This window comes from Protopterus annectens, chromosome 2.part0 (genome assembly GCF_019279795.1).
Source record: "Protopterus annectens isolate FY-2018-M chromosome 2.part0, PAN1.0, whole genome shotgun sequence".
In the NCBI taxonomy this organism is placed as follows: Eukaryota; Metazoa; Chordata; order Ceratodontiformes; family Protopteridae; genus Protopterus; species Protopterus annectens.
In genome coordinates this window covers 970,974,015-971,000,753 of record NC_056728.1, presented here as the reverse complement: position 1 = coordinate 971,000,753, position 26,739 = coordinate 970,974,015, and the positions used below count along the sequence as shown (strand labels likewise).

The 26,739-nt window shown below is 35.8% G+C and overlaps 1 protein-coding gene across 1 annotated transcript in view; it reads left to right on the top strand.

Moving 5' to 3' along the window:
• The window catches only part of LOC122792799 (extracellular matrix organizing protein FRAS1-like), a 4,352,848-nt gene that overhangs the window by 1,791,928 nt on the left and 2,534,181 nt on the right, over positions 1-26,739 (top strand). Inside the window, exon 30 of the mRNA XM_044060368.1 lies at positions 11,702-11,855. Within this exon, the coding sequence (XP_043916303.1) occupies positions 11,702-11,855 (154 nt within the window). The remainder of the gene's footprint in view (positions 1-11,701; positions 11,856-26,739) is intronic.

The window sequence follows — 26,739 nt, the reverse complement described above, 5'->3', positions numbered from 1 at the left end:
AGGTTCTGGCTCCAGTGATAGCTTTCTTCAGGCTAAGAGGAATACAGATTTATCCTTATTTGGACGATTGCCTGATTCTGGCCCAAGGAAAGGACGAACTTCTTCATCATTTACAATATGTGATAGCAGTGCTAAGATGCCTGGGGTATTCTGTGAACGAAATAAAGTCCAGTCTAGTACCCTCTCAGGACATGTGCTTTCTGGGTGTGAGACTGAATACAGCATCCCAGATGGCCTTTTTGACCCCGGACAAACAAAAGAATCTTTCTCCGTACTTCCATCAATTGTCTCATCAGTCCAGGCTGACTGCAAGGACAGTCCTTCAAGCCTTGGGGTTCATGGCATCTTGTATTCTGGTGCTTCCCAATGCCAAACTACATATGAGGAAGCTACAATGGTATCTCAAAAATGTATGGACACAGCACTGCCAGGATATGGACACTGTCATTCAGATAATACCTTGCATTCAAAAGGAATTTTTGTGGTGGGCTCAGGAATGTCACCTAAACAAGGGACTCTCTGTGACCCGGCCAGAGGCGAGTCAGATTCTAACGACAGATGCCTCAGACAAAGCTTGGGGAGCTCATCTAAATGGAAAGTGGGTACAAGACACGTGGCCTGCCAGACTTCAACATCTACATATCAACTTGAAGGAGATGTTAGCAGTCCAATTTGCATTAATAGCTTTCAAGGATTTACTTCTTCCAGGGCAGGTGTTGGTTCTAACAGACAACACAACTGTAATGTGGTACATCAACAAGCAAGGGGGAACACATTCTTATCCTCTATGCAGACAAGCAATGATTTTGTGGGAGACTGCTCTCAGTTTACAGCTAAATCTTCAGGCAAGGTTTCTGCCGGGAGCACAGAACCCCTTAGCAGATGTGTTGAGCAGACAAATTATGGATCCCCACGAGTGGAAATTGGATCCTCATGTATTTCAGAAATTGACAGTGTTATGGGGAACTCCAGACATAGATCTGTTCACTTCTCCACTGAACTACCAGCTGCCAAAGTTTTGCACAAAAAGGTTTCATCCCACAGCTTGGAAAGTGGATGCTCTTTCATTCAATTGGAGCAATCTTCATGTGTATGCCTTTCCACCTCTGCCTCTCCTCCCAAAGGTGCTCCTGAAGGTCAGACAGGACAAGCCAAAGATGATTTTAATAGCTCCAGATTGGCCTCGACAGCACTGGTACCCATTACTGAGAAGTCTGGTACGGGAGCCTCCATGGCCTTTACCTTCGATTCCACACCTGCTGTCTCAGGAGAACAGTCATTTACTCAATGTCAAACTTCACTCTCTTCACCTAACAGCCTGGCATATTCTGTTTTGAACCCTGGTGGGTCTCAGCTTCCACAGCAAGTTTTGAATGTTATTCTGGAGGCCAGAAGGCCTAGTACAAGGAAAGTGTACGCAGATAAATGGAAGAGATTTTTATTTTGGAGTACAGCAAAGGAATTTGATGTTTCTGAGCCTAATTTAAGTGTGGCTCTTCAATATCTTACGGAGTTACTGGACAAAGGTTTGTCCTTCTCTTCTATTAAGGTTCATGCTGCAGCAATTTCTGCTCACTATGACTGTGACCCACCATTGTTTTCTCATCCTTTGTTTAAACAATTCCTTAGAGGGGCAAAGAATATAAGACCCCCACGTAGAGCTCCTACCCCTGCTTGGGATCTCAATTTTGTGTTGGAGAAACTCACTCTACAACCTTTTGAGCCTGCAGCTACTGCCGATTTGAAATATTTATCATGGAAGACTGCTTTTTTGTTGGCCATTACCTCTGCAAGAAGGGTTTCTGAATTACAGGCCCTTATGGCGGTTGAGCCTTTCTTAATTTTCCATAAGGATAGGGTATCTTTGCACTAATCCTTCCTTTATGCCTAAAGTGGTTTCTAGTGTGGCTTTAAACCAAACTATTCATTTGCCTACTTTTTATGCAAACCCCCAAAATAAAGGGGAGAAGATTTTGCACACTTTGGATGTACACAGGCAGTTGCGATATTATTTGAGCAGAACTAAAGGGTTCAGGCAGTCTCAGCAGTTATTTGTTTCATTTGCTTTGGGTTCTCAGGGCAAGCCTGTGTCAAAACAAACTATTTCTAAGTGGATTGGGTTTTGTATTGCTTTCTGTTATTCCCATCATGGTAAGGAGATTCCAGCGGGGATTAGGCCTCATTCCACTAGGGCTACTGCCACTTCTACAGCTTTTTAAGGGGTGGCAACTAAAGATATTTTGGAGGCAGCTACTTGGAGTTCAGTGCATACTTTCTCTAAGCATTATCACCTTCCACTTTACTCTAAATCTAGGGCTGGTTTTGCCACTGCAATTTTACAGGGCATTTTGGCAGCTCCTACTGCTTTATAGTTTTGCCATCCTCCCTTAACTCTGCTTTGGGTTTCTACCCAAGTGTAAGGACTGCAGCAATGTGAGATGAAGAACATAGTACAGTTTTGTACCTACCATAAATGTAGATGTTCGAAGATCCACATTGCTGCAGTCCAATTTACCCTCCCTCCTTCCCCTCTGTAGTTAGAGGCGGTTGTGTGGGTTGGGTTGTCAATAGGGTGTATATTGTATATATTGTACATATTTTTAGTGCTAGGGTGGTTGGTAGTTTTTTGCTGTCTTTTGGTTTTGACCTTTCTCTTTAGGGTCTTCTGACATCTGGGGCAAGAAAAGACTGAGGATATGACGTCGGTCATGCGCATTTGTACCCTGACGTCCTGATGTCAGTCTTAAGCGCCTTGACCGACGTCAGCCTAATACTTTGATATTCGGGCCGACCGAGGACAGCGGACTACCCAAGTGTAAGGACTGCAGCAATGTGGATCTTCGAACATCTACATTTATGGTAGGTACAAAACTGTACTTTTAGAATCCTGAAAACATGGAAACATTTCTACAATGGGACCAGGCTAGGCCTAGGGGAGGGATGTCCCCCCTGTTGTAGAAGGAAGTAGTCCACAAAAATCACAATAACTGATAGGCCAAAGAAGAGCCATAAAGATGATAAAGTGGACTGTTGAGGATAAGAAAGAAATTATTGTTACTATTATGCAAAAAGTCCAGAATTTCCAGACATAAGATATACAAAACGATTAAGAGAGAAATTAGGGAAAAGAAAAATACTTCCACAGGAAAACTGTCAGAAACTTCAAATGAAAATTTGTGTTCATTAATACAACAGATTTGTTAAAAACAGTACATAGACCAAGAAACTTTTATCTGTTTGGAAAAAGAAGCATCTGAGGAAGTGTGAAAGTATATAAACAACAAGACCTAGAGATATTTGAAAAGTATAAAAAAGAAATAGGGACACGGGAAAGAAAGAGATTTGATATGGTGCAATATTTATGCAAAGGAGAAAACCAAATTAGTCAATATAAAGAAGGCAGCCCCAAAGATATTTGAAGAGAAATGTAGGCAAAAGCGTCCGGATATGGAAAATTTCACAATAAAAAAAAATATCACAAAGATGGAACTTAGAAAAGAAGATTGGTAAAGTAGAAGTTAAAAAAATAGAAGTTGAAGTTAGAGTGCCTGTGAAGTGAAGGATTTGGTGTAGAAGGTCTAACACTGGTTACATGACAGCATGATGGAGTGAGTCCCCAATGTAAGGAGAAACAGGAAGATTGGGAACCATCTGAAGAAGAAATATGGACATGGCAAAGAAAAAGAGATTTGATATGGTGTAATATTTATGCAAAAGAAAAAGGAAAACTAAACCAATACAAAAAGAGTAGCACCAAAGATATTTGATGAGAAATGCAGGCAAATGAATCCAGACAAGGAAAACTTTACAGTACAAAGAATAAGAAGACAAAGAGGAAAAGTAGAAAAGGAGATTAATAATGGAGAAGTTAGAGAGATAGAAACTGAGGTTATGGAGTACCTGTGAAGTGAAATATTCAGTGTAGAAAATCTAATTCAGAAAGCACCACAACAGGCTAGAGCAGTAGATATCTAGATTGAGGAAACCAATGGAACAGGAAGCAATTGGTCGGGTGCCATATGAATATATTTTGGAGCCTTCCACAGGAAACCAGTATAAACTTGAAGCTAGACAGCAAGGGAAGGAACAAGAAACTATGGAAACTCTGATGCAGTTAATGTTGGAGTGATAGGCTAGTGAGTTTGTATATGACAGAACAATGGATGGCACAGGATGGAATTAAAGGGAATGTGCCACAGGAAGATGCTATAGAACTGTCTACAGAATGCCTGCAGGAAATGGAAAACAAGGGATGTGCCCTAAGAAAATGAGCTAAGAGAAGAGTTGCTTGATTTAATAGACAAAGATAAATATATTAAGATCAATGAAAGAAATAGACTGCAGAAGGTCAATAAAATCCAAAAAGTCAGAAGTCTGATAAAACAAATGAACACAATAATTAGGACTGCCACTGGAGATCCATGCAATATAACAGAAGTAAACACGATATATTATTATGCAGCTAAATTAATAACTGATGAAGTTCTACCACAAGAACACAGGGTAGTGACGGAAAGGAAGGGGAGAAATTGAATACCATCATGGAAATATCGAATAGAGAAAACTATAAAGCAGTTAAGACAAGAAGTGTCACTTTTAGAAGACTGTAGAAGAGAGAATAGATCAACAAAAATAGAAAGATAGATGTGATAAAAGAAATGTGCAGTATTAGAACAGACCAGGATCTATCATGCACTATCGCAGATAAAATAAAAATTTCAGCACAGGTGGAAAAACTTAGAAGACATGACGAAAAATATAAAGGAAAAGTGCAAAATAAGCAATTTATTGATAACCCAAAAAGATTTTATAGAGAACTGGGAAACAAGGTAAAAGGAATTAAAAGACTGCTAAAAAAAAAAAAAAGAAACATTTTGGAGAAGTATCTATGAAGATCCTGTGGAACATAACAAAGATGCTAAATGGGTAGAAGACGTAAAAGAAAGAATAAGAAGTTTAAAGGTACAGGATATGAAATGGGATGAAGTAACAGCCAGAGAGACTGAAACAAAGTTAAGAAAAGCCTCTTCATTGGAAAACCCCAGGTCCAGATGCAGTACTTCTGGTTAAAAGTATTAACATCTTTGCACGAAGATGTAGGTGCGAGTAAGAACTATTTATATGCGTACCCAGAACAGAAACCAAGCTGGCTAACAACAAGAAAAACAATGCTCCTACTTAAGAGTGAACCTGCAAGCTACCCTAAAAATTATAGACTAATAACTTGCCTTCTGATGACGTATAAACTATACACGGGCATTGATGCCGACAGAGTTTATAGTCATTTAGAGGAAAACTCAATTATGGCAGTAGAACAAAAGGGCAATACAAGAAAGTCATATGGAACAAAAGATCATTTGTTGTTAAATAGTCATAGTAGAGAACTGTAGAAAGGGGAAGAATCTAAGTATGTCATGGATTGACTACAAAAAAGCATCCGAGTGCTTAGAAATGTATAAGATACACCCTACACTGATCGACTACATTAGAATGATCATGAAACAGTGGCAGACCACTTTGCAATTAAGCCATGGTAAAGGACAAATTATGATACAAATTATGATCCAAGGGATAAAAATTTAAAGGGGGATATTCCAGGGTGACTCTGTCACTGTTGCTGTTCTGCCTTGCTCTTAACCCATTCAGCTGTTTACTCAACAGCTTAGGCCATGGCTGTAATTTGGTTCCTAGAAAACAACGAAGTGTAAAAACTTCTCACCTTCTCTTTGTCGATTTAATTTAAAACTGTATAGCTCATCAGAAGAGGTACTGAAAGCACAACTGCAGGTTGTCAAAACTTTTTCATATGATGTCATTTGGTCTTGATAAATTTGCAAAAGCAACCTTTAAAGCAGGAAAACTGCAGCACCAGGAAAATATCAGTTTGGGACAACAGTGCGATATAAAAGAACTTGAGCAATTGGGAGTGTATAAATATTTGTAACTGATGAAGGATCAACAATAAAATATGAACAAATGCGAATAAAACTCAGTAAGGAATACTTTAGAACTTAAATTAATCCTGAAAACAGCGTTGACATCTAGGAACAAAATTCAAGCTATAAACCAATTTGCTCTTCCTGTCCTAACTTAGTTTTGGAGTGACTGACTGGCCCCAAAACATGTTGGATAGATTAGACAGGAAAACAAAAAGGATGCTTCATGCTCACCAAAAGATTTATAAAAAGCAGTGTATACCAAGATTGTATATTCCCAGTTCCGAAGGAGGTATGGGCCTCCTTGAAATTGATTACATGTATAGCTCTGCAATCGTGGGATTCGACACATATCTGCTGACCTCACAAGATCCAAACGTAGTGAAAGTTTTGAAACATGAGGAGACAAAATATAAGATGACTTCTCTGCTTAATGTAGCAGAAGCATATCTGCTTTAAGCAGGAATGGAAATCAAACCAGAAGTAGATAAGAATCAGGCAGCAACTGAATGTGCCAAAAAACAAAAGAAAGAATATAAGGCAATGGTCCAGATGAGAAGACAAGAAATGTGAAAAATAAATAAATGTTGTAGGAAGTATAGAAATCTTCTGGAAGAACCTCTCTTCATCAGGAAAGAATGCAAGAATGGTTAAGGAGAGGCAAATTCAAACCACGAGATAAAAGGTTAATATTGGCAACCCAAGTTAGTGGGCTGCATACATGTTGGTTTACAGAGTCCGCTGAACGTGTGGGAGAAACAAACAAACGTAGGTTTTGTAAAACCAAATTGCAAACAGTCGCACACCTCATTGCCGGTTGTGATATACTAATGGCAGAAGGACTGTACACTGAAAGGCATAATAATGTGGCAAGATTGTTGCACTGGGGATTGTACAAACTTTATGGTATTGAAGTGGCTGAAAAACACTGGAAACATGAGCCACAAAGCATCATAGTAAATGAAGTTTATCATGGGATCACCCATTACCAACTGTTCAAAAGATAGATGCTAGAAAACTGGATATAGTGGTCCAAGAAAAGAAGATAAAAGTAGGATTGATCATTGAAATCGCCACACCCGATGACTGTAGTGTGTTGCGTACAGAGAGACACAAAGTCATAAAATATAAGGATTTGCAGGCAGAAACGAGAGCAGTGTGGAAGAAAGATGCCCAGACAGTTCCAATAGTAGTAGGAGCAACAGGTCTTATAAAAAAGAATCTACACGTATATTTAGATGTGTTACCAATCCATGTAACCCCATACAAATTGCAGAAGGAGTCAATACTGGGCACATTGCGGGTGCTATGAAGAGCACTCCTGGCTGACATCAAAGACTGAAACAATACTAATTTCATGAACTTTAATTGTACTTTGACTTAGGAAGTCAAAGGGGGGAGGTTGACATAATGGTTAAGGTATTTATCTTACAGACACAAGGAGCAGGGTTTGATTCTCACTTGGGGCAATTGGCTAGACTTAAAATGCCTCAGAAGGGCAGTTAGCCTAGTACTAAAACTATGAACCTGTGAACTATGAATAGGGTCCATTCCCATCATGGTATTAGAAACCCAAAAGACTTGGAGAAATTAAAAAATTTACGTAAGGGGAATGTGGTGTGTGTGTGTGTGTGTGTGTGTGTGTGTGTGTGTGTGTGTGTGTGTGTGTGTGTGTGTCTGTCTGTAAGGGCCGCTGCCCCTCCCCGAAGCACTGCTTTTGTTTTCTGGATTGATTTTATGAGTAATTGCATTTTCATTTATTTGTGACCAACGGTTTGCCAGTCTAGAGTGGGTAAGAGTTGATCAGTCTTAGGTGAAACTTTATAAATTTTTTTTTTTTTACAAGCCATTGCAGATAGGTCGTGCAGAAGTTGTGTGTACCTGAAGGAGATAGTTGATCATTTGTACCAGTATACTGAACACCTTGTTCTAGTCTTACTCATAGGTAGGATGCAGAGTTATGTTTTCTGTTGGCTTCATTCAGTCATGAAATGTGTGTGGGCCCCTCTCTCTCTCTATATATATATATATATATATATATATATATATATATATATATATATATATATATATATAGATATGTAAAATTAAAATATATTCTTTCTTGCTGTGAAAGCCACTGTGGTGCAGTGGTAGCGTTGTCGCCTCACAGCAAGAGGTTCTCCCGTTCAATTCTCGGCTGGAGCGCCTTCTGTGTGGAGTCTCCATGCCCTCCCCGCGGTCGAGTGGCATTTGAAAGACATGCATGAATGGGCGTGCGTTTGTTGAAGGTTGGACGTCGGTTTGGCACCTCGGCACCATAAAAATCTACTGCCAATCATTAGTGGACCAGAGTTCTGCTGTGGTGGGAAAAAGCATAAAGAAGAAGAATTCTTTCTTGCTTTGTATACCTGTTTAGTGAGAGATTAACTAAAATAAATATTTAGATGTATGTGGATGTGCTCAGAAGTGGATCTCTAGTAAGTTATCTCATGAATGAGATACACAGCTAGAATTGCATTTATCTGATGTTTGTGTGTGTGTGTGTGTGTGTGTGTGTGTGTGTGTGTGTGTGTGTGTGTGTGTTTGAGAGAAATGGCTTTTTTGGAACAAAGTTAATGTTATCTACTGCACATCAGTATAGAGTGGTTCTTATACAATTATTTTTTTTCTCAAGGAAAATGCCAAGTGTTGTTCCCAAGATAAAATAAGCAGGCTTGACTGGATTGAAAACCTATATCCCAGAAGTATGTATATTTGGTTAAAAGTATGTATATTTGGTTGAAAGTGATGAGACCTATCCAATAATGATCTCTGATATGCAACCTTAACAACTGAAGATAAAGATACAAGTAAGTTAAAAGAGAGACATTGCCGTTTCTTTCCATATTTATTCAAAAGGTGGTAATTTAAGGAACGAGTAAGAGGCAAAAGCCAAGAATTATTAGAGAAGATAAAAACTTCTGAATGGTTGTTTAACATGAGAGATAAAATGCAGCTGGACTTTCACATTTAATGGAAGTAATGGAGAGAGAGAGATGTGGGAACAAAATTATCCAGAAGTATTGACAAATTTTAAAATATTGCAGAGGAATGTAAGGCTTGCAGATCAAAAGAAGGAATGGTTACAGAGTGATAAGACATGAATAATTGTATATCTGGACAATATGCATGAATTTAGAAGAGCAGCTGTTAATTTTTTGTATAATAATCCAAGGGTATAGAAATTCTTGGAGCAAAAACTTATGCAACAGAAGGTGGAAAGAGCAATAACCAAACTGAAGGCCCCTGTGACAAGAAAGCTAACTTGGAATCTTGAAGAGATAATGGAGATATTTTGGCAAGGTTATGAGGATCTCTGTAGAGCAGGGGAATGGAGAAACTAGGAAGAGAAAAAAATGACATTCCAGTAGAAATCTAGGAATTCTAAAGTAGCAGATTATTGAAACTTTGGTAAACACTGTTTAATAATATTTTAAAAATGGAGTTACCTGCATTGTAAAAAGCAGTGGTGCTTTTGTTACCGATGGAGGTCAAGAACCTTGCAGACCCATATTGTACAGACCATTACTGATTCTCAGTCAGAATTACAAAGTATTATTGTTTATACTAGCGAAAAGAATGGAAAAATGTCAACGCTGACAAATATTGAGCATTGTGGTTTTGTAGAAGGGAGACGAGCATTTGTTTATAATATCCTCCTAAGAGTCAGCCCATTGGTCAGGGATCTTTGTATGCATGTAGACTGTAACGTCACCTTTGACCACCATGTGGTCATAGTGGTGAGGAAATTCTTTTATGTGGCACAGCATATAATTAAGGGTATGACATCTAGGTCAAAAGAGGTCATTATCCCACTGTATTCCACCCTTATCAGACCAGTCATAGAGTACAGTGCTCCCTTCAGTATGTACCTGACCCAGAATATGCAGCAACTAGAGTGACCTCAGAGGTTCCTTACAAAAAGAATACAAGACATAATAAACGTACCTTATGCAGAGCATCTTAAAGCTCTTTCCCTCTACTTAGTCTGATATAGATTGCTGTGGGTTGATCTATGCCTGGCTTATAAGGCATCCGCAAACCCCACATTTATGAACCTCCTGCATATTTGTATTTCAAACAGTGCCAGAAATACAAGGTCCAAGGACCTAACTTAAACAGAACATGCTGGAGAGATGCATGCATTTCCAGAGCCTGCCCTTCTGTTACCTAGTTTAAGCTCAACCAGAGCAGTAGATGAGGAATACAAAATTTACAGCAGGCCTGTCTCCCAGTCCCTTATGGACAGAGGTAGCTTATAAATGCCTGGCCCTAAATGTCCTGTTTGGATACAGGACATCATTATCCTTTCAGGAAAACTTGGCTAGGCTTAGAAAAGCCCCCTGGGTCATTAGCCTAGTTACAATATATGGATTTATGAACCTGTGAACCCCCCAGAACTCTGAGGAACTCCCTTGCAGTAAAGACTGAAGAGGAAGAAGAGAGAGGAAGTGTGAATGGTGAGGCTCGGCAATTTGTCTGCTGGTTGGAAAGCCAGCACACGCTTGGTGTCTAGTCTGCACTCCAAGAAGACAAGGTCTAGTTATGGTTTTATTACAGACTTCTTTAGTTTGATAGTGAACCACCATACTTGAAGTAGGGACAAGGTGAACTTGAGATGTCAAGAATTTCTGATGAGAAGATTCCTGTATTAGCAGTTCATCCAAATAAAGGAATGTCTGAATTCCCTGAGTCCTGCAATAAGATGACTGGTGAGACACTCTGAAAAAAAATGTGGGCTGTAGAAAGTCCAAAAGCCAAAGCAGAGAACTAAAGTGTGAAAGAGTAGAAAACTTCAGAAATTTCTGTAAGCCAGGTGAGTAGGAATGTAGAGATCCAAATCCTTGAGTTCCAGCGATATCAAGAAAGCTTGTGGAAGAATGAATGAATAAATAGTATCAGAGTTTGTGCGGACAACATCTTGAAAGATGGGACATAGAGAAAAGTGTTGAGGGTGGAGAGATCCAGTTTAGGTCTCCAGTCTCTTTTCTTGGAAAAAGTAGTCGTCTGGAATATTCCCATTTATTGTGGAGCCACTGTTTCCATTGTGCCTTGCTCAAGCAAAGTTTGAATGATGGGGAGAGAACAACTATATTTGATTGTGAGGAGGGGAGGGGATGCCATTGAATGGATTTGTTACTTTTTTCGAAGTCGTTTGTGGACCCGTTCTGAATGATGGAAAAAACTAATTTGTATGAATGGTGAGTAGCCAGTTTTTCAGACATGACTTAAATGAGCCTCTTAGGAATGGGAAAGGTGGCAGAAGGGTAGTCATACCGATTTGATTAGGCCTCCTAGATCTAGAGTCCCTGTCAGGTTTGTCCTGGAAACTTTTCCTAGGGATTTTCTAGGCCTTATGAGAAGATCTAGACTCCCAGTGAGCAAATGAAATGAGTTTTACAAGGTAGTTCCTTTAGTATCTGGGCACAGAAGTGATAAAGATCTGTCTGTAGATATTCATAATTTTTCCTTGTATTTGTAATTGTTTGAAAGGAGTAGCAGCATTTGGACCAAACAAAAGGTGATTGTTGATTCTAAAAGTTTTGCCATTATATCCTTTGGGAGAGGCTAAAAATGTAACCATGCATACCTTCTGATCATACAACCTGTAGCTGGAAATTTTCATATAAAAATAGAGTAAATAATGTGATGTTATAGCTGTTACTTCTGTATCTGATTGCTACTTTTAAACACATTAAAGTGCCCAGTACAGCTTTTCATACAAATCTTTTTTTTCCCCTTAGGATGATAGAATCCCTCACCTTACAGACAATTCTGTAGTTTGGATTCCAGAAGGTGGAATGCTGCAGATTACAAATAATATGCTGCAGGCTTTGGATGGTCATTCTGGTGATTCTGAAATCATCTATACAGTCATAAAAGACAGGCCCAGATTTGGTAAGGATTTGCAGACTGCCAGTAATTTAGTATTTGTAGATGACTGATTGGTACTTAATGGAATGATTTTTAAAGTTGTTGGTTAATTGCTTTACCCAGAGCTCCAGCTTGCTTAGTTTCAAAAGGTACCATTAAATATAAAATGGAACATATTTTGGTTAATTTTACTTTTAACAAATAAGTAATATGTTGTCTGTTTGTCAAAGCATTTTCTACTGAATTCTTATATATTTTTTTTACTTAAATCAATACCAATCTAAAACTGTTTATAACCTCTCTTTTGCTTAGGTTCAAAATGAACAACTTAGGTTGTCCTTTACGATCAGATTTAGAGTAGGTATCCATCCTAATAACACCCTAATAACTAACTCAGCTTAGTAAACTTGTACAAGTATTAAACTTTGACCTCTTAATGCTGAATGTATTCAGTGTTTTTTTTACAGTTCATAGACGTATTTTTTTTATAGAAGTTTGGCATATGAAGCATGTGTCTGACACAGAAGTGTTATTCCCAGGTCTATTACTTGTTTGGAAATTATACAATTTAGTAAAAAATGGGGCAAAGCCATGCTGTATAGCTACATTGAGAACCAAGATCTGACCCCCCCCCCCAAATTCAGTAGGCTTGATAAACCCCGGTAGAACTGGGTCTTTTAGTCTTCCTGAATCCTTCGTCATTTAACAATGCTTTTGCCATTTGAAACCGACTGCTGTATTAACCTTTTAGGGTTTTGCAGATTGTATGAATGTATTTTTTAGCAGTGTTTCCAGCTTAGATGTTGAGCTGGTGTGTGCAGATTTATCTGTATTTATAGGATTGCTTGCAAGATGTTTTTGTTTTGCTTTGCCTTTTTCAGGAATTTTAGTAGGTGAGCCTTTTGCAACCACAGAATAAGATCTCATTTTAGATCGTTGCTTATTGATATATCCAGATGTCAAAAGTTTTGCTTTGAGCATTGATATGTATGTATCTTTGTATTATATTATATTTTCTTGATGGCATAAGGAGAAAGGAAGCCTGTGTAGTTTGCCATTTAAGGGCATTTAACATTTTTTATCGTCTCCATCCATACCTTCCACTGTTATACTTTGTCAGCCTTGACAAGTGCTATGTTGAATGACTGTATTAATTCACTGTCCAGCACCCACTCTTTAGGTCATTCTATTGATTTACAACCCTCTCTGCCAAAAAATATTTTCAGAGATCCTGGGAATGTTTAACCCCTTCATTCTGTTTCCTGGGAGCAACCTTCTTCCTCTGTCCTTCCTGTTCAAGGTGGTTCCTTCACATCTTCCTAACGTATTCCTTTACTTCACTCTCATATCTTATCTGCCTGTCTTGATTTAATGTGGGAAAAGCTCTTAACTCCTGTATGCCCTTTCCTGTCCATCCCATAGATTTTTTTTTGTTGGCTTTTATCTGGACTCCTTCCAGCATTCTAATATTCCTTTCCTTATATGGTCTCCATTACTACATATAGTAATTAAGATGTGGTCTAACCATGGTCCTCTAGAGAAGAAGCATTACCTGTTTGTTTCTGGAGTCTGCCCCCTTGATGATTCACCCCATTATGCAGTATCATTCTCTCTGCTGCCCTGTTAGTCTGCTGCCAATCATCCATTTCACTTACTCTTAGTACACCTCTAGCACTTTCCTGCTCTTCTGCAGACCACTACACTCTTCCCCCTGCTGTTATTTCTTGTTAAGGTTATTGAGTCCCAAGTGCATTATTTTATTTTCGTTTGCAGTGTACCTCAGCTGTCACCTGTTCCCTGCTTGTGCAGCCTTTTCAAATTCTTCTCCATCTTGCACTGCTCCATGTGTCTGTGTTGTTTGTAATGGGACTGACCCTGGACTGTTTGCTTTGAGGGTTGTCACTATCAAACATATTGTTTGGTACTGGTCCCAGGACAGCCCCGTCAGTACTCTAGTAGACACTTTTCTCTAATCCCTGGTATCTTAATCTCTCTTTTCAACCTTGCTGTTGTCCATTTCTGTTAGTCTCCCATTTACTGACTGTAAGACTCTGAGCAAGTAAAAAAAAAAAAAAAAAAAAAAAAAAGTTATAGCCAATCCATTTTTAACCCACATATGTATTTTTAGTGAATCCTTAAAAGCCTTCTGACAACAGGAAGACAGCCTTTCCTGGTCAATTGTGTTGAGCATATTGTTCTACTCATCTGTAGGAGCATTCTTTTAGGCCACATAGGGTATAGAAATGTTTGTGCATGCAAAAGTTATATGTTTGCTTGATTTAGTTGCATATCTAAGGGTGACCTCCTTCCCTCCACTGCTTATATGTAATGTCTTTATTTAATCATTTCAGTCCAAGCTGTAGTTACCTTGCAACACACATGTAATCGTGCCTTATATGCTGTACTTGTTATACTTTTCTGGTATCAGCTATAAAAGTCTTATGTTTATGCTTTAACAAATTTAGTATCCATTCTCTGTGTATCTTCCTGCAACCCTAATGTTAGACATGTATATGCAAGTTGATCTGAGTTCAGTAACCAAAAAGTTATGTTTAGCTTCACCCCATTTTGTCTCTTCACCCTTTGTCATCTTGAGGAAGGTAGAAATGGGGCAAATGGCTAAAGTATGATATTAAAGGACAGATGTGTTAAAAAATGTATGATGATACAGTAGTGAAATGGAGGAAATTCAGAACAGAAATTCTGTTGCCAAGAGTAAGCATGAGGAAAGGAAAATGCAGATTGAAAACTATAAAGAAAATTTTAAAACTAGGTAATTGATAACAATACACTGGGTTTATTGAATTTGAAGAGTATAAGGTATAATTTAAGATGTCTTCTAGTTCCAAACTGTAAAGTATGATTATGTAATCTTCATTATACAAGAACAAATAAATGGAAGTGTTATGGAAACAGGATGTAATGTGGACTATGTTCCAGAATATTAATAAAGGGCGAGAAAAGGGCAGGTAATGTAACTGATGTTATTACAGTTGTTGCAAGGAGATGTAGGGGTAGTAAGATGTATTGCAGAGTAATGAAATGGGATTTTGTGTGTGTGATTTGTAGAAAGAGAGAAAGTGTATGAGCAAAGATTTTACTTTGATAGGATTAAATGAAATAATACAAATGATGGGGGATACATCATCAGGAATGGACAATACAGGGTATGGTTATTATAAAAGGCTTGTACAAGGAAAGAAAGTGGTTATTTTGAAAGTGTAAATAAGTGTGTATTGTGGGTTAATGCAGAGAATTAAGGATATGAGCTGTTAATGAGTGGCATCCAGTAGTTTAGGGTTTGATTTCTTCATTTGACAACAGCAAACTGGTCTGGGCTCCTCAGTGGTCTCTTAGACCACATCTAGTAAAGAACTATGAACTTGTAGGACTTCAAGAAGAATTGGCAATGAAAATGTCAATAAAATATATATGGGGAAACAAAAGAAACCTGCCTTCGAAAATTGGAGAACAAAAACTCTTTGTTAGAATGAAAAAAAAGACAGGTTGCATACTTGATATCACAGTAGTTGAAGAGAGATTTAAGGATGGCATGGTGCACTGCACAGGTCTAAGTGATCTGTTAGAGTGCTAGACTTTGGAATAGCAACTACATTGAGAAGACATTTAGTTCCAACACTTGGACATCAGAATGTGGAGAGATCAATGTACAAGTTTATAAATCACGGGGATTTGTGCAAAACCTGGAAATTTACTGGTTAAGTTTTAATCTTTGTTACAAATGAGTAGCTGTATGGAGCATAAGTGTATTGGGAGGGACAGGCAAATGAAATAATGGATTTGTATACACAAGCTCATTAAACTCTGATCAGGGGAACTGAACTGCTTGATGCTGGAAGTTAAAGGAAATGGTGGAAAGAATATTAAGAAATTAAGAGTTACAATATGTGGACCACATGTTTGTTTTCATTTGAAATGTATGTACTGTTTTAAACACAGTTGTATTAAGGGTTATACTAAATTAGCGAATTATGTTTTGGTAAGTGGAGAGATTGCAGATGCTGGTAAACATAAAGGTTGTTCACAATCCATGCAAGGATACTTCAGACATTGGGTCATGTAGAGCAGACCAGTACTGATACTTAATCATGGTTATAAGCTATTCACTGCACTGGCTGCCAAAAGAGTAGCTCATATCATGCTATCATTGATTGATCTGGATCAGATGGGAGTTGTATTGTGTGGTACAACCCATGATAACTACTGAAAATAAGTATGCTGGTAAAAGTTGCCAACAAAGCCAAATAAAACGTAGTTGATTCAAAGCCTTGACACCTCTTCTTCTATCGGCTTTTTCCCGGTTAGGGGTCGCCACAGTGGATCACCTGTCCGTTCATGATTGGCAGTGGAGTTTTACGGTGTCGAGTTGCCAGCCACACACACATGCACACCCTCACGCCTAGGGCCAATTTAGAGTGTCCAATCCACCTACAGCATGTCTTTTGGATGTGGGAGGAAACCGGAGCACCTGGAGGAAACCCACGTGACCACAGGGTGGACATGCAGACTCCACACACAAGGCACCCCAAAGACATTCAAAGCCTTGACACCAAAGAGACATTTGACTTTGTTGGTAGTGTTTGTCTGAAGTACTAAGAATGATAGGCTTTCCTGAGAAGTGGGTGCAGTAGGTAAAATGTTGGTACTATAATGCATCAGCACAAATAAAAGCAGGAACACACTTTCACAGAATTTTCTGTTAACTCATTCACTCCAGAGCAGCTCAGAAAAAGCTGCCTGTGTAATTCCACCATAGGAACAACAGTGCAGCCTGAGCTCATTTTCAGAAAATCCATTTGTAATACTATACAGAAAACAAATGTTCATAACTCTTTAACTGTAAGAGCTACACTAAAAATGTAAACGTGAAAGTTATTCAGCAGACACTGACCTTTCCAACAGTGTAAATGTTGATAGTGCATATCAAAGTCATTATTAAATATTTGGCAAGGAATGATGATATTGTGCACATTTTTTACCATTTTGGAAAAGCAAAGCACAATATCTTGGTCTATGTACCATGCAGACCCATACAATTTGAATTTAGTTTGTTAGTATGAATGTCAGCTTTACAATGATACCTTAACCATTACTGTGTGATGCTCCTTTCATGAGATATTCACAGAAATATGATTAATATATTATTTCTCATAATTGATAAACAAAGCATAATATCTCATCACCTGTAACAGACAGAGCCTACATATAAGTGTAGAAGTTGTGCGTCTGTATGTCAGCTTCAAAATGATGCATCATTTGTGTGATTACCATGCTCCCTCGCAATAATGTGGGCATAATAATGAGAAGTATTGTAAATGTATAATTTTCATATTCGTACAAGACTAAACAAACTGTGATATCTGTATGTGTGTACAGTGCACAGACACAGTTCTTTTACCAAGTTGTAAGGAGTAACACTGTCTTCAAAATGAGGTATTACTTGGCACACTGACATGCTCCCTTGCAAAGTTATTTATCAAAATATGAAAGAAATCATAATTTCTATAACCCAAGTCTGAAACAAACTTTGATATCTGCCTATGAGTACAACATACAGGCACCATTCTTTTACCATGTTAGAACTATAAATAATCTTTTCAAAATGAGGTATTAGCACATTCAGATGCTCCCTTGCAAAGTTATTTACCAAAATATGAAAAAATCATAATTTCCATAACCTAAGTCCCAAACAAACATTGATATCTGCACATGTGTCAAACATACAGGCACAATTCTATTACCATGTTGGAACCAGCAATACTGTCTTCAAAATGAGGTATGACTTGGCACATTCAGATGCTCCCTTGCAAAGTTATTTCCCAAAATATGAAAAAAATCATAATTTCCATAACCCAAGTCCCAAACAAGCATTGATATCTGCACATGTGTCAAACATACAGGCACAAATCTATTACCATGTTGGAACCAGCAATACTGTCTTCAAAATGAGATATTACTTGATGCATTCAGATGCTCCCTTGCAAAGTTATTTACCAAAATATGAAAAAAAAATCATAATTTCCATAACAGTTATTTGACAAGCTCAGAGATATCAATTTTACACAACACATTTCATAATACTGTTTTACTTACTATACTGGTCCGACTTGGTCATGGATGTTTTCCATTTTTCTCACAAGCTGCATGTTCGCAATTTTGCATGGCTCTCCTCACGCCATTGTGGAGGTTGGTCAAGAACAACGCAATGCCCTCCTCAGTTAGGTAAATGCCATCCCTTCTGAACAGGTGAACATCTTCCGCGGTGATGCCGTTACGGCAGATTGTAGATCCACCGACCCTGTGCATCAAGCCATGCATGAAAGCATTCTGTAAATGTCTGAACAGCAGAAGACAGTCTTACTTTATCTGAAATAAAGCATGGGTGGACACTGACAAGGGTGCACAGCCAGGGTACATGTAAAGAGAAAAAGCAGGGTAAGGACCGCCGCTCCACTAATATGCCAAGGACAGGCATGGGGCTCCAGGTGTTGGGTATCTGAAGTGTCCCATAGCTGTGCTGGTGGCCCCCTCAGACTGCTGATAGCACTATGGTCTCATGACCTCCTTCAGTGTCAGCAGTCTGCCTTACCTCTGCCTTTTCTCTTTACATGTGCCCATTCAGCAATGGACCTAAGGGATGAGGGACTGAAGTAACTCACTAATTGTGTCCTGACCTTCATACATTTACTACCCTCACCTACATACACTGACTACACCTGAAGGGAGGGAGATTGAGTGGAGAGCTACATCAGGGCATGATGATGAATGGAGGGGGTGGCTTGGAATGACTACAAGCAGAGAAAAATACAGTCTGGCTTGTGCATTCATCAGTGTGATAACGAGTTGTACTTATGTGAATAACAGTGACAGCTCCTGATAGTTTTACCTGAAAAGTGATAATGACTTAGTGCTATATTGTAACTGAGTTATTGTTAATGTGATAATGACCTGCCTTTCATTACTGCAAAGTTATGCATGCTCAGACACAGGTGATAATTGCTGCACATAACCTGTTGAGTAGGTACTCATTATATCACCTTGTGCAACTGTTATGTAATACAGTAATTCAGTAAAATAGTATAACACTTAGCCCTTCCTCCCTCCTAAGTTGCACACATTACTGACAAATGCCAGAAAAATTCCCAAAATATAACATAGCTACGTGCAGGTAGTAGTCAGCAAGTAATAACATGGCTAACTTCTAGGCAAAACTAAATCTTTCAGAATATCTGGAGCAATTGTTTATTTCTTGTGATGGTAAGAATGCACAGCCTCTGTCAAAACAGATAATTTCCAAATGGGTGTCCAAGACTATTACCTTTTGGTATTCCTAAGGAAAAGAGCTGTTTACATACAATGGAAAGGATATGCTGTTCTTCAGCGTGAAAAAAATAAAGAATGGTAATATTGTACTGGTATAACTATAAGCATATATAGACAAAAAGCCACCAGCTAGACGATAAATATTGTTTAATAACAAACAAAACTTGTACAGCTAAAACGTACTTCGAACAAACTTGCGACAAACTTAAAACGCCAAATAGAAACACTTAAAAAAACAAGAATAGAATTCAATGTGAGCGCTTTCGTTTAAATATTTTAAACTTCCTCAGACAAAAAACATCTATTACATCACTTCCTTTTATAACCTTCACAGAAAATTGCGCCAAAATCAAATTCAAATTGGAGCATGCTCAGTAGCTAAAAAATGGGAAATAGAATTTCTAAATACAATTCAAGGAATGCTTAAACAACAGCAATTGAATACTAAAAAGACAGTAATAATACATTATATTATATAATAATATAACAACTAATAATGTAGATCATTCTTCTTATATAAATCATGAAATCACAACTTCTCCAACCCTTAACATTTATAAATTATTAAATATTAAATATTAAATAATGAAATGTCACAACTAATATATTCCATATAGTAAATTATCATATAACATATATTATTATTACATAGCTTCCTCCATATACACTCAAAATTATTAAAATACTTAAAATCAAATATTAAATTAATCTTGAATTTTATTACGAGTCAATGCTTTTAATTTTAAAATTGGCCGTATAGAACTTCTTTCATTTAAGCCTGGCATACAATCATCTTGTAATTTAATTTGCCAGGTAAGTTCTCTTTCTTCTAAAATTAAGTTCCACGAAAATGCATAAAAATATAGAAGATCCCCCCATGCTGCCTCTGGTGGATGGGAGAGATTCCATCACGTCAGCATGTGCTAAGTATGTTGATTATGAATTAAAAAAAGTTATGATGATAGAAGAATATATCTGTAAGGATTCCTGGACATTCTTAGAGCACATGAATCATATATCGTTTGATGCCATAGATGTTTTGGTAACAATAGACGTATGCGATCTATATACAGCTATTCCCCATGATATTGGGCTTCAATGGATTAGTGAAGTTTTGTTTAAGTCTTCTGTTCAACAGGACTTAAATAATCTTATAATTGAATTAATTGAATTAGTATTATATAATTATTTAAAATTTAATAATCAGTATTATATCCAAAAGAAAGGGGTCACTATGGGATCATCATGTGGTGGAACTTATGCAAATTTAGTTATGATGTCCTGGGAACAGACATTTATTTTTAATAGTAAATATAATAATTATATTAAATCATATCATCAGTTTCAGGATGATATATGTTTAGTCTGGAGAGAGAATATAGATATTTTAAATGAATTTTTAAGTTATATTAATGAAACCACAAACTTTTTCAAATTTACGTGGAATATTAATTTGGATAAAATTAATTATTTAGACATTCATTTGATGAAAGATTATGAGGCAGAAGTGTATATTTCCTTGATTTATAGAAAAAAAACATATTCTAATGGCTTCCTTCATTATACTAGTGCACACCCTGAGCACCAAAAAAGATCTGTAATTAAAGGTCAATTGGTGAGAGCTGCGCGGATTATTACAAGATATTCAGATTTCTTAAATGAATGTGAATATTTAAGGAGAAGGTTTATTAATAAGGAATATCCAATGTGGTTAATAAACAAATTAATTTTAGAAGTTATTGAAAAAGAGAACATGGTCATTTTAAACCAATTTTGCAAGGTAAAAGTGAAGTTGTCACTGATGCTGCAAGTAATGGAGATTTAAGTAGGTTTGACGATAGAGACTACCATAAGTTTAGATACATCTAGTAAAAATAAGAATACTAGAGTAGAAGAATTTTCAAAAGCCTTAGTTATCACTTTTCACAAGATTATCAAATATTAAAAGAAGTCTTTCATAATAACTGGGAAACCGTATTTGGAGATGCCCAATATAAAAACCATATAGGTCAATCTCCAAAAATAGTTTATAGGAAAGGGAAATGTTTTAAAGATTTATTAAAATCTAATAATAATATAGGAATGTGTAAAAAAGTGAAGAGTGGAAACTATAGATGTGGAGCATGTAAATGGTGTTCTAAAATTCAAGAAGGAGATAGTTTCACTATACGTGATAAGAAGTATTATATTAAAAAGAAGTTTAACTGTAAATCTAAAGCAGTTGTTTACCTTGCAAGTTGTAATTCTTGTTTCTCCTTTTACATAGGAAAAACTGAGAGAACATTCACTCAGAGAATTTATGAGCATGAATATGCCATAAAAAATAAAAAAATTAAACAACACAGTAGCAAAACATATACATGAATGTAATAATCATAATTTTAATTATATGGTAATAGATCAAGTGGAAATAGAAGAAAGAACCCCGTGGAACTTAATTTTAGAAGAAAGAGAACTTACCTGGCAAATTAAATTACAAGCTGATTGTATGCCAGGCTTAAATGAAAGAAGTTCTATAGGGCAAATTTTAAAATTAAAAGCATTGACTTGTAATAAAATTCAAGATTAATTTAATATTTGATTTTAAGTATTTTAATAATTTTGAGTGTATATGGAGGAAGCTATGTAATAATAATATATGTTGTATGATAATTTACTATATGGAATATATTAGTTGTGACATTTTATTATTTAATATTTAATATTTAATAATTTATAAATGTTAGGGGTTGGAGAAGTTGTGATTTCATGATTTATATAAAAAGAATGATCTAAATTAATTTTAAAATTTTTATATAATATAATGTATTATTAATGTATTTTTAGTATTCAATTGCTGTTGTTTAAGCATTCCTTGAATTGTATTTAGAAATTCTAATTCCCATTTTTTAGCTACTGAGCATGCTCCAATTTGAATTTGATTTTGGCGCAATTTTCTGTGAAGGTTATAAAAGGAAGTGATGTAATAGATGTTTTTTGTCTGAGGAAGTTTAAAATATTTAAACGAAAGTGCTCACATTGAATTCTATTCTTGTTTTTTTAAGTGTTTTTATTTGGCGTTTTAAGTTTGTCGCAAGTTTGTTCGAAGTACGTTTTAGCTGTACAAGTTTTGTTTGTTATTAAACAATATTTATCATCTAGCTGGTGGCTTTTCGTCTATATTTGTTTATTAGTTTGGTCGTTGCTTATCATGTCTACAGTTTGCTTAGACGAAGCAGACGTACAGCTAGATGACTCCATCGAAGGTACCGAAGGGTCGATTGGGAATTTAACAGCTTTGATTTTGAAATTAATGCAGCGTGTGGATAGTTTGTATGAGAAACTAAACAAAAATGACGATGGTTGTATGAATAGGTGTGGAAAAGAAGCACCAATGCAACCTTCACAGACTAGTTTTGATTTTAACATCACTCCAGTTTGTTTTAATAACCAGATGGGCAGGAAGGAAGCCACAGGTTTGGACAATGGTGAAAAAGAGAAAGATGTTTCTGTTAATCAAGGAATGCAGTCGAGTAACTTTGGACTTATGGACAGAGAAAATCTGTTCCAATGCTAAATGAGTGGTTGGAATCATCGTTTGGTTTTTCTGGACAATCTAAAGGAGGTAATAATGCTAGTAATGATATTGATCATAAATTAAATGACTTTGATATTAAATTAATGAAATGTAGGAAATTGCAACTTGAAAGTGCATATCTGAAAGAGTGCATCAAACTTAATATTATCCCTAAAGGGTTCCGCTTATGGCGATACCCTATGGGATTGGTTTATAATTCACCTATGCATATGGAACTGTTGCAGTTGTTCGATCAATGTGGCAAAGATCTTTGATGTGGTAAAGATCTTTTGAACATGCTGATTAAATATAATCAGATAGAAATTGATAATCTGATATCTGAACTTGATGAACTTGATAAAATAATTAGAGCAGATGTTTCTTTTGATACAGTTCAATATGACATGATTAGAATATATAATAGTATTGATCAATACATTATCAAATTAAAGAATGCTAAAACAGAAAAAATTGAAAGAGTCATTTAACAATACACAAATGGGATAGCATATCCCAGACCTCCATGTGGATTTAGTAAGAAAACCAAAACCTACTCTTTAAATCAAGCTTATAGATCTGACCCTGCAAGAGAAGGCCAATATGAAGGGAATCTACATAATCATTTGGTATATGATGATGAATACCCTGAATTAAGATGCTCTGAAAGGCTTAAAAATAAAATTCCTTATGGTAACCAACAATCGGCGGGGTTTCAAGGTGCCAGGCCCAAAGACAAAAAATGGAGAACATAAGAATGCATAATGGTTCGGATATTGACGAGAATGGACATGAAACGATTATGCAACAATGTAGTAAGAGCCTACATAACAAGTTACGACAAGTCGTTATGAATAAATCTGGTGACTTTAAAGTTTATAATTTTACTCAAATTGATTTTAATCAGGAAGTTGCGAATTTACTGTCAAAAGGCTTTTCATTTGTTCCTTCTAATACATTTGATGTTACTTCAACTATCATTGATATGAAATTGTTTTTAAGAAAGATTAACTTTTCATTTACGTTTCAGGATTCAATGTATAATGCATCACATAAATTTAATATATCAAGTATATATAATCCCCCCTTGCATCCTAAACTTTTAATGTACAAAAAAATGTGCGAAAGTCAGTTAAGGAATTTAGATAGAATTAATAAAAAAACAAATTATCCCTCAGATGTAAGTAAAGATGAATTAGAAATTTTAAAATGTTTACAGAAAGGGAATATAAGAGTTATGAAACCAGATAAAGGGGGAGGGGCAGTGATTATGGATGTAGATTTTTATAATAACAAAATGGAGTTGATCCTAAATACGGACACTTACGAAAAGGTATCCTTAAATGAGTTGAATTGTGCTTATAGAAAGATTTTTTTACAGATTAATGATATGTTTTTAGATAAACGAATAGATATTAATTTATTTATCTTAATATTCTAACGCCCAGGATTCCGGTGTTTTTTGGTAATCCAAAAATGCATAAAAATATAGAAGATCCCCCCATGCGGCCTCTGGTGGATGGGAGAGATTCCATCACGTCAGCATGTGCTAAGTATGTTGATTATGAATTAAAAAAAGTTATGATGAAAGAAGAATATATCTGTAAGGATTCCTGGACATTCTTAGAGCACATGAATCATATATCGTTTGATGCCAAAGATGTTTTGGTAACAATAGACGTATGCGATCTATATACAGTTATTCCCCATGATATTGGGCTTCAATGGATTAGGGAAGTTTTGTTTAAGTCTTCTGTTCAACAGGACTTAAATAATCTTTCAATTGAATTAATTGAATTAGTATTATATAATAATTATTTAAAATTTAATAATCAGTATTATATCCAAAAGAAAGGGGTCGCTATGGGATCATCATGTGGTGGAACTTATGCAAATTTAGTTATGATGTCCTGGGAACAGACATTTATTTTTAATAGTAAATATAATAATTATATTAAATCATATCATCGGTTTCAGGATGATATATGTTTAGTCTGGAGAGAGAATATAGATATTTTAAATGAATTTTTAAGTTATATCAATGAAACCACAAACTTTTTCAAATTTACGTGGAATATTAATTTGGATAAAATTAATTATTTAGACATTAATTTGATGAAAGATTATGAGGCAAAAGTGTATATTTCCTTGATTTATAGGAAAAAAACATATTCTAATGGCTTCCTTCATTATACTAGTGCACACCCTGAGCAGCAAAAAAGATCTGTAATTAAAGGTCAATTGGTGAGAGCTGCGCGAATTATTACAAGATATTCAGATTTCTTAAATGAATGTGAATATTTAAGGAGAATGTTTATTAATAAGGAATATCCAATGTGGTTAATAAACAAATTAATTTTAGAAGTTATTGAAAAAAGAGAAAATGGTCATTTTAAACCAATTTTGCAAGGTAATAGTGAAGTTGTCACTGATGCTGCAAGTAATGGAGATTTAAGTAGGTTTGACGATAGACTACCATAAGTTTAGATACATCTAGTAAAAATAAGAATACTAGAGTAGAAAAAGTTTCAAAAGCCTTAGTTATCACTTTTTCACAAGATTATCAAATATTAAAAGAAGTCTTTCATAATAACTGGGAAACCGTATTTAGAGATGCCCAATATAAAAACCATATAGGTCAATCTCCAAAAATAGTTTATAGGAAAGGGAAATGTTTTAAAGATTTATTAAAATCTAATAATAATATAGGAATGTGTAAAAAAGTGAAGAGTGGAAACTATAGATGTGGAGCATGTAAATGGTGCTTTAAAATTCAAGAAGGAGATAGTTTCACTATACGTGATAAGAAGTATTATATTAAAAAGAAGTTTAACTGTAAATCTAAAGCAGTTGTTTCTCCTTTTACGTAGGAAAAACTGAGAGAACATTCACTCAGAGAATTTATGAGCATGAATATGCCATAAAAAATTAAAAATTAAACAACGCACTAGCAAAACATATAAATGAATGTAATAATCATAATTTTAATTATATGGTAATAGATCAAGTAGAAATAGAAGAAAGAACCCCGTCGAACTTAATTTTAGAAGAAAGAGAACTTACCTGGCAAATTAAATTACAAGCTGATTGTATGCCAGGCTTAAATGAAAGAAGTTCTATAGGGCCAATTTTAAAATTAAAAGCATTGACTCGTAATAAAATTCAAGATTAATTTAATATTTGATTTTAAGTATTTTAATAATTTTGAGTGTATATGGAGGAAGCTGTGTAATAATAATATATGCTATATGATAATTTACTATATAGAATATATTAGTTGTGACATTTTATTATTTAATATTTAATAATTTATAAATGTTAAGGGTTGGAGAAGTTGTGATTTCATGATTTATATAAAAAGAATTATCTAAATTATTAGTTTTAAAATTTTTATATAATATAATGTATTATTACTGTCTTTTTAGTATTCAATTACTGTTGTTTAAGCATTCCTTGAATTGTATTTAGAAATTCTATTTCACATTTTTTAGCTACTGAGCATGCTCCAATTTGAATTTGATTTTGGCGCAATTTTCTGTGAAGGTTATAAAAGGAAGTGATGTAATAGATGTTTTTTGTCTGAGGAAGTTTAAAATATTTAAACGAAAGCGCTCATTGAATTCTATTCTTGTTTTTTTAAGTGTTTCTATTTGGCGTTTTAAGTTTGTCGCAAGTTTGTTCGAAGTACATTTTAGCTGTACAAGTTTTGTTTGTTATTAAACAATATTTATCGTCTAGCTGGTGGCTTTTCGTCTATATTTGTTTATTAGTTTGGTCATTGCTTATCATAACTATAAGCATGCAACATCTGAAGGTAATGCTAGAAATGTAAACCTCAAAATGCAGTCTCTTGAGGCACTCCTAAAAATGGAGAACATAGACATCTGTGCAGTAACTGAGACCTGGTCGCAGGCTCCAGAGAGCACCTCTGCAATACCAGGTTACAACTCTTACCACATTTTTTGGCCGCCAAACCAAGACCGAAACACTAAAGATGGAGGAGTGTCCATA